The sequence below is a fragment of the Bremia lactucae genome, linkage group LG4 (genome assembly GCF_004359215.1).
Source record: "Bremia lactucae strain SF5 linkage group LG4, whole genome shotgun sequence".
In the NCBI taxonomy this organism is placed as follows: domain Eukaryota; phylum Oomycota; class Peronosporomycetes; order Peronosporales; family Peronosporaceae; genus Bremia; species Bremia lactucae.
Window position 1 is genome coordinate 5,803,963 of NC_090613.1, and position 9,147 is coordinate 5,813,109.

At 47.0% G+C, this 9,147-nt stretch overlaps 2 protein-coding genes across 2 annotated transcripts; both read left to right on the forward strand.

Annotated features, from left to right (window-relative positions):
• Positions 1 to 5,414: 5,414 nt before the first annotated feature.
• Positions 5,415 to 5,615, forward strand: CCR75_008523 (uncharacterized protein; the record flags this gene model as incomplete). Its single annotated transcript, XM_067966575.1, has 1 exon — positions 5,415 to 5,615. One exon carries the CDS (start codon positions 5,415 to 5,417, stop codon positions 5,613 to 5,615), a length of 201 nt encoding a protein of 66 aa, XP_067816366.1.
• A 514-nt stretch (positions 5,616 to 6,129) lies between these two features.
• Positions 6,130 to 6,564, forward strand: CCR75_008522 (uncharacterized protein; the record flags this gene model as incomplete). The annotated part of the gene is made up of 2 exons (XM_067966574.1): positions 6,130 to 6,211; positions 6,407 to 6,564. The coding sequence occupies 2 exons, from the start codon at positions 6,130 to 6,132 to the stop codon at positions 6,562 to 6,564; spliced, it is 240 nt and encodes a 79-aa protein (XP_067816365.1).
• Between the last annotated feature and the right edge of the window lie 2,583 nt (positions 6,565 to 9,147).

The following is a 9,147-nucleotide window of genomic DNA, read 5'->3' on the forward strand; positions in this document are numbered from 1 at the left end:
CATTACTTTGACGATGTATTCGTGCATAGTTGGGCCGAGGACGGCTGATCGCAATAGAGTCGCACAAGCGTCATTTAGACGCTGTGTTGCAGACTTTAAAGGACGCCCAATTGTACGTCAACTTGCAAGAGAACGTCATAGGGGTCACTAAGATACATTTGCTGGGTTGTATCGTAGGTACACATGGTGTATGAGCAGACCCGGACACGGCAAAGTCAGTAAAGGAAGGGCCAATCCCGCGGCAAGGGAGGACGACAGCGCACCCTCTTGAAGCGACGGATTGGTCTCTAAGGAAGCGGGTGCCGATGCTCTCCTGGTCAACGTACCCCTTTCAACCGCATCAGGCTCTAGGCACTGTGCCGGTTTATGCGAGTCTAACTTCTAGTCAGCTCGCCGCCTACTGCCACAGGCTCTCGGCTCTGTGCAGGACATTCGGACGCATGACTACTCGTCATCGTCCTTTTCACTACCGCAGTCTCCACGAGCTGGGTAGGAATTGGCGACGCTTGACTTCCCGTCAACGCACCCTCAACTGTTTTCGACACGACTTCAGTTGTATACGCCTCTCGCAGGAGCACACCCTTTCCGTGTCCTGCGTAAAGTTTGCAACTGTGCGTGTACGCCAGTCTATCCATGGTTGGTTTTTTGCCAACCATGGCATGCCTAGGATGAGGTCATACGGACTCTCCATACCTAGCACTGTGAGCTTCTCAAGAGAAGCCACTAAAGCTGAAGACGAGTTCTACCTGAACTCCCACAGACTTAACGAACGCGCCGTTCGCTAAACGAACGGTCGCCGTCGCCTCTTCTCGCTTGCCATTCTGGTAAAGCAACTCAAACATTGCCAATCCCTTTCTTAGAGCCGCGAGATTACAAATTTTGTGGTGCATCCGAATATACTAGGAGGGTCATAACCATCATTATAGCCTCCTACTTGAGCGCTATAGACCAGCAGGGTTGAAGTCCGAAATTTCGAGACCTCAGGGACTATGCTACCCCGTTGTTCGATAACTCTGAACTTAGGGGTAGCTTTAGAGTCCGCGTCAGTAGGGCGTTCCGCTTCCACTGCGCTCCTGCACTTCTTGACCCCTCAGTGGTCGATGCAGAACTCATGCGTCTCGTACACTGATTCTTGCCATCGCTCTTTGGGAAGGGAGTCCTCTTGCTGGGCTCGCCTCAGCAGAGACCCTGGCATAGCAGCGAGCCATCATATGGCCGCGCTTGCTGTATTTAAAACGGACAACGTCTGCATTGCCCAACTTCATGGGAGTGGCATCTGACCTCTCGGCCGACGGCTTATACCAAGCTGTCGCCGAGGCACTGCTGTAGGATTGATCCTCAACCAAGGCAATTTGGGTTGCCTCCCCATCGTCGACGCCTCCTTTATGAAAGGCGCCTCTCGCGATAGGCCATGCCGTAGTCCGTTCATCAGCGTGGGCACCTTAATGTGCTCCGGAATCGGACGTACGGTAATGGACGCCGACAGCGAGCGCATCTCTTGCACATACTCTTGCAGAGATCACTTCGCCTGTCGCGCTCCAAAGAAGCGCGCCTGAACCAACATTTCTTTGTTTGACGGCTGGTACATGGCGCGAATCTTTCCTGAAAGATCGCCCATGAAGGGAACGCCTTTCTGTCTGCTGAAAGCAACGAGTAGGTCGAATCTGAGGCCTTATCGCGCAGATACGACATGGCGTACGACATCATCCGACTGTCATCCTCGATGAGCTGTGCGACACCGCATTGCTCCACGGCTAAAAGCCAGTGGGTAATCGTGTGCGCTACAGTTCCATCGAACTTGGGCGGGTACATCCGAATGGGCCTCGGCTAATGCAGCGGAGCTGAGAGCATCTCATCAGTCCTGTTGAGAGCCTTGCTTATAGCCTGCTCTTGCCTCAGCTCATCCTGAGTCTGGGTGACGGACTCCGCCGCAGCATGGCCCTGTGCCTCGGACGCGGCCTTCCGCTGTTCGAGCACGAATGCCTCAGATTGCTCCAACGGAGCAACATGTTGCTCAGGAGGACTACCCAGGAGCCTGGCCAGGGCTTGTTCACTAAGTCCCTGCACCATAAGCCCTACCACCTTCCGATGATGTTTGAAGAGGTGGGGGGATGAGCCCAATCAATATTGACGCTCATCCTCACGTACACACGCAGAGATGCGAGTCGTAGAAAGGATTTCAAGTGCTAACAAGTGTAGGCGGGCACGTCGTAATGTGGCCACGCTCTACTTAGACTCACGCCCTAGCACAGCGAGGAAGTTGTTTAACCAGCTTCTCTTGCGTGCAGTGAGGTAGTTGTAGTGGGCGCGTTAGTGACCTCAACCAACGCACTAAGTACTTTAATTAAGTATCGTCACGGGAGCGGTAATCCTGCTCCTCATGCGCACTTACTAAGTAGAAAGTAGTTTTCAGACTGATTTATATTTAATTGTATTAAATATAAATCTATTTTTACTAATCAAAATGTCCTATCTATAGATAACGCGAGCGTATCTTTTTAGATACCTCGCGTAACGAATGACGCTAGGCGTCATCCTCCAAATGTGAATGCACCTATGTGCATCACATACACAAAGGTTGGTCACAAATGCGAACCACACCCGAGTGCTGGGTCTAATTACGTTAATTTAGTAATTGACCATCCCGTTAAGTACACCAAGTGTACTTAACGGAGAGCGTATAACATTAGGGCAACTTTAGCCCGTTAGAAATGCCACTTAGTTCTACAGTCCCCTGAATCCCTTGAGCTAGGATTCATTGAGCTCTAGAGCTAGTAAAACTCACTGACTTAGAAAACTTATGAGTTCTATATAACTAAGTCTCTCTTCGAATCTATAAGTCTTTCTATGACTAAAGGAGCGACGTAGATCCGCTTCACCTGGTAGCACTAGTAGTCAATCGTCGCCTGAGTTGTTTAGACTTATTTTCTTCGAGGATGGAGCACTTCTGTGATCTTTGGGGGGCGCGACGTATTGCTTTTGACAAGCTTAAAACCTTGTTTGGGCCGGATCATATCGACGATCAAATTATATCCCAGGGCCCGGAGGTTTTAGAAGCCAGGCTAGAAGTCTTTGTGCAGTATGAGGCTATCAGGTACAAAAGTTGGTAGTATGCCAACTAGGTGCATCCCTGTACCTGACTACGAGCCCAAACCTCACCCTCTTATTGTCAATGCCCGATCATATGAGAGCAAAGAAGGAGAAGTCTTCTTCTTTGGCCCAGGCAAATGGATATTGCTGTAACTTCAGCCATGGTCCAAACCAAGCAACAAAAGGTGGCTCTAGCCATCTCTAAGCTCGGTTGTAGAGCCATTTTTCGGGCCTAACATGGATATGCTACTTTTTCCACATGGGAATCGCTAAACGGGAATCAACTCGCATGTTTGCGCCACTTAATCAGGCTTTTTGCGTGCTATCGCGAATCTTAGCGTCTCGTCAGGGTAACCCTAAGGGCACTAACGCGATAGAACTGAAACTCGTACTCTGCGTTTTACGCAATGTCAACCTCTGCTTCGAAAGTAGCAGGATAGGCAACGCTATAACTCCCTTCGGACAACGCCCAAGTTAAAGTTTCCATAAAGATAGTTAATAAAATCACATCTGGCAATGGGTCTTGCTGCACAGCAGCATTAAGAGTTCTCAACTTTTGGACATAGTCCGCTAGGTAAGAGTATGATATAAGCTCCTCGAGCACATCGGGTTAGTCTAACAGACAAGAATTTACAGACCTCATCCTGGCTGACGAAAAGTTTTAAGCTTTAGAACAGCCTCGTAACATGGATGTTACACGTGCGGGAGCACTAATTATTTACGCCTCGTTTTGTAATGCTCGCAAATCTCAAAAGAGCAATATCCCGACCTATACCAGAATCTGGAACGGTGGGGTAAACGTCGATACCAAGTAGGGGCGGGGCGCCCTACTGGGGAAGACTTAGGCTCTGTTGAATGTCTGGGAGGTTACAGTTAAATGACCTAGCTACAATTAGCTTTGAGCGAAATGACATAGGGCCTGAGTTCAAGCCTGGCTTGTTAATCGCTCAGGCGACTGTAAATGGCTTTGATAAGCCATAAATGACTCAGAAACGTCTTGCAATTATGCTCAACATCTATCTCTTAAAGGAAATCAGCGATATGCAGAGGCGCTTAAAGCGCATGAAAGTGGTATAATCACTGTTAGCTTAGCGACTGAAATTGTGTCACCGGTTCCTAGAGTTCCGTTACACTTAATTAATAAATTTCTGGACTTTGACAGTGTGGAATTCTGTCTCGTCCTTGATTTGGATTCAAAATATGATCTCATCCTTGGTATGGATTTGCTTAAACGCCATGAACCATGAATATTGGAGGTCTATGACCTAAGGTGTATACGCGCAATGTTCATTGCGAAGCTTTGGATAGTTATTTATCCACCTTTGCTAGGCAGCAAGGTCGCTGTTGGTGCGAATCACTGATCGAATCTGTCAGTGTGCTAGACACTGTTATGTCTGACTTAGTGGACTCCAATACTAAATATACGAATTATGAGCTCGGCTCAGTAAATAAGGATGGAATGGCACGTACTCCGTCGAGTGAAACTCGTTGCGATAACTCATCCCTAGGCCCAAAATGCTTCCAGCACTGAACGCTGAAAGCATTGTGGGCCTAAGGACGAATCATCAAGGGAGTATTACCCTGAGACACGAAGAGTGGCAGATCTAAGTCCACCGAGTGTGGTTGGACGAGGCGGCATGTCATCGTGACACTATTGGCAATTTGCCTAGGCATTCCGGGTCGGACCAATCTAATGCACGTGAAGTGACACGTAAACGATCACTGGGCAAGGAATTTAAGTAACATATCTCCTCGTCAAATGTGGGATTGGACAATAGCTCTGCAACAAAGAAAATAAATGTTGTGAAATCTGGAAAACTTTAAAACGAGAGTATTCTGCCTTTAAGAGGCGTATTGTCTTAACACCAAGACAGCAGAGACGCGAACCTTCTATAACCTCACAAAGTGATACTGGCGGGTAGTAGCATATATGGTGGCTTGTAATATCGAGGGAAAATTGTTGGAAGTGACGACGAATACGTCAGCCTTAGCAACGGTTCAAAGGGTTTGAGTTGATGTTTACGTTAATGTGCTTGACGGCAACACACTCGTATATGGAAGTGAACTTGTAGAAATTAGCACGAGACATCAGCTATCATGACGAGGCGAGACATAAGTAAAGCTGACAGTTTGCTGAAGGCACACTGGTGGAGGCCATGCGGCCAAGGCCAGTGACCATGTGATTTATGTATGATTAGTAGGTAGCTTGTTTTTTTTATCAAGACCTCATCAATAACTTTTTAACTCGTTATCTTGAGCACAGGCTCACTTTTCGTGCTTTTCTACTTGTGTTGTGGCGACTCTATTAAATAATTCAACAGGTGATGACGTCAGCAATTACGGCCATGGCATTCTCGGCGAATCTGAAGCAGCTCAGTGGGACGGGATCTCCATTGTGGGGAGCCCAGGTGAGGCTACATTGTAATGGATGCTGCAATCTTCTTCTTCTTCATCAAGGAGTTATGTATGGCGTAAATGGCGCCACTGGCGCGGACTCTTCTGCCGTTGGAGCCTTACTAGCTTGAACCTCAGCAGTCAGCAGTTCTCAGGCGGTTTCGGCTCTTGAACGTTAGCCCAGAGACCCTTGATCTCCAAGGGTCTCTGGGCTGACGTTCAAGACTAGCCCTTAAGCGACAAGTTGGCAGCAGAGGTGTACCTGCTGGACCACCATCTTGCTATGCTTCGACACCTACGTCCCTCCTACAACGTCAAGCATAGTGCGGTGGTCAAACGTGAGTACATCGTATTGTACTTGGATGACGTGGACTCTATGATAGAGCACATAAAGGCAACAAAACGTGTCACTGATGAGCTGCGAGGACAGTGCGATACCCTGATTTTCAAAAAAAGGCGTCTCTGGCGCCTGTATGGAATGGATTCGTCGGTGTTTTGGAGATTTGCCAAACATTTGAGGCAATGGTGACTTAGATGTCAAGCTGAAACGATCCGTCGAGAGCAACAAAAGGATAGGTGCTCAACAAGGGGGTCAAGTGTAGCGCTGAGCACAAGGCTACCAGGAAGTCATTTAAGAAGCGTGATATGTCGAAGTCAAGTGTAATTGCCAAGGGATTTGACACTACGTACGCGATTGCTGAAATAAACGATCAGCGCCTAGAGGCAAGTACGAGGCTGCAGGTATGGCTTTTGCTCTAGACAATATCACGTACAGCAGCAAGCGAGAGAAGATTGTGACAGCGGTGTTACAAGCCACATCATTGGACATTAGAATAATCTTGTTTGTGTTCGCGATTTAGATGAAGCTCGTGTGCTGATAGTTGCGTCAGATGGCAAGTTGATGATTACGGCAGTTGGCTAGGACCACACAAAGCACCTGGACAAACAATCTGTGTGCTGCAGGATGTATCCGCTCATGGATTGGCTCGTAAACTCGTATCCGTTGCTGCTGCCTCACACAACGGAATGACTGTGGAGTACATGGGAACGCATGCATCATTCGGTCGAGGACCAATCTAGCACCTTGATCGTCGCGTGAGAACCACCACATGTACTTGATTAGCGCAACTAGTGAGCCGGATGAGTAAGTTGCAGTGATTATAGGCGAGGCTCCACATGTTGAGACGTGGCACCTACGGTTGGGTTATTTGAGCACTCAAGCGTTCAGGGTTATCATGTGAACATCTTATTTCTGCTCTTTTTTTGTCCTTAGTCGCAATCGTAAGTTGTTGCGCTGCATGCTGCTAATAATCTGTCTCTGCGTCAAGCGTAATTCCATTGTCAGGTGCAGATAGGAATTGATTTTCGTAGAAGGCGACAGATTGGTTTTTAAGAGAAAGACACAAGCAGATGGCAGACTCGAAAAATACCAAGCTCGACTTGTTGCTAAATGTTTTCGTCAGCAATATGAAACAGTCCTCGTAACGCCCCGGCAACATTCATCAGATTTGTAATTAATCTATTGAGATCGGTGAGGAATTTCACTCCAAATTCTTTTCATGATGTTTGCGTTCATAGCCGAGCCATGAACAAAACGTCGGACGTTGAATTACATCATACCGACGTTCGAAAGGTCCTTCCACTTATGCATAAGCATAAGATGTATGCAAATATTGAAAAGTGCATGTTCGCTGCACGCAAAAATCTTTTCTTGGGTGCATCGTGGCTAAATACGGTGGACGCCTGATTTTTAACAGATAAAGGCGACCACCAACTGGACTGTCTCAGTCGATATAAAGGGACTTCAAAAGTTCCTCTGCTTCGCGACATTCTTCCATGAGTACTCCCACAATATGTCGAAATGACAGTACATTTTTCTTCTTTGGTGAAGAATAGCTACAGTGGTCATGGAAGGCTGATTGTCAGCGTTCCTTTAGGGGTATCAAGCAAAGCTTGATGCAATCGCCAATATTGGCGATTGCGGACCAAGACAGACCATTTTATGTGGTCTTTTACGCTAGCCATTTTGCAATCGGCTGTTCGTTAAAAAAATATGACACAGACGGCGTAGAGCGCGTCGTCTGCTATCAATCGCGTCAGCTTCAACCAGCTGAACGCAACTTCCAGTGCATGGCCCTTGACATGAATTACGCACTGGCTAAGTTTGGGGTTTATCTCTTGGGAGATATACCGTTCATTGTGTATACGAACCATGCGCCTTTACGCGCGGCCCTAAACAGTCCACACCTCTCGCAAAGAATGGCGAGATGGCTGGCATTTTTCGCGGAGTATAACTTATCCGTGGAATACAATACAAGAACGACTTTATGTCGTCGCTGATGCGCTTTCGCGCCCGCCTAATTTTTAATCGGCTACACAATGGACAGTGGAGATAAGCCAACTCGTTGCAACAATAAGTGGTTCAGTCGTCAACATCATTTGACGACGCAAGAAGAGAAATAGAGAGGATAATACTCTTGGATGTTTTTGTACCTCAAAAATGATCACATCAATCCCTATAGTGTTTTAACATTGTATCGATCTTCACCAGATTGATACACAACACGCAATGAGTTAATTTGTTTCACAGCCATTGCTGACGATACACCTCCTGTCGTCGTTCCCACTAACAACGATTTGCGACTACGCATCATGTATGAGTGCCACGATGTAACAATAAGTGATCGTCGTGGAGTGACAAGACGTATCTCACGTTAAGTCACGATTTTTACTGGCCTCGCCAATATGCATTCGTGCGAAAGTAAGTTCGGGCTTGCAAGGCTTGTCAAGGGGTTAATCCTAGTCCTCCATCTGGTGCTCTGTTACAACCTCTGTATGTCCCGGCAGAGTGTTGGAAGTCCGTATTAATGGACTTTGCCTTCGAGAGTCCCGAAGACGCTCACAATAATAATGTATTATTGTCTTTGTAGATCGATAAAGCCCGATGGTATATTCTGCAAAAATACCGGAGTCGACCACGAGCGGCTGTACTCGCTTCTTTGACGACATATTTTCTCGACTTAATGGGTTACCACCTGGCCTAATTTCGGATCGTGACACCCTGTTCACGGCGAAGGTTTAGCGATCCGTAACCAATTCACTTCGAAAAAGGTTAGACTTGTTAGCTTTTGACCATCCTAAAATGATGGCCAAACAGAACATGCAAATCGTGTCCTCGAAGAAATACCTTAAGAACACGTCAACTCGTTTGTTTACAAGTTGGAGTGAGTTTTTGCCGATGGCAGAATTTGCCATCAATAACTGGGTACAGGCAACAACGAAGCACAGACCGATCTTCATGATTGGCTTACACCATCCACGCATATCAGCCTTCTTATTGTCTAACTTATGTTCAAGGGGAGGGACTCGCTCTTACTCATCACGGATTGACTCACCACTCAACGTGAAATATACTGATGTTAATTGAATAAATACCTCAGCAGTCGCACCAGTGCACTAAGAACAAAACACACAACGATTTAGCAGGCAATATCCTGCCGGTTCTAGAAGCAGTGGCTTGCACAAGCATGATTCCATTGCTGATGCGGTGGACCGACATAAACGGAATGCTGATTGAAAATATAAAGGCAAAAAGTCTTTGATTTAAAGTTTCAGTTATTGTCCTTTTGTCTATCGCTCTAAAGCCAAAAATATAACCGAGCC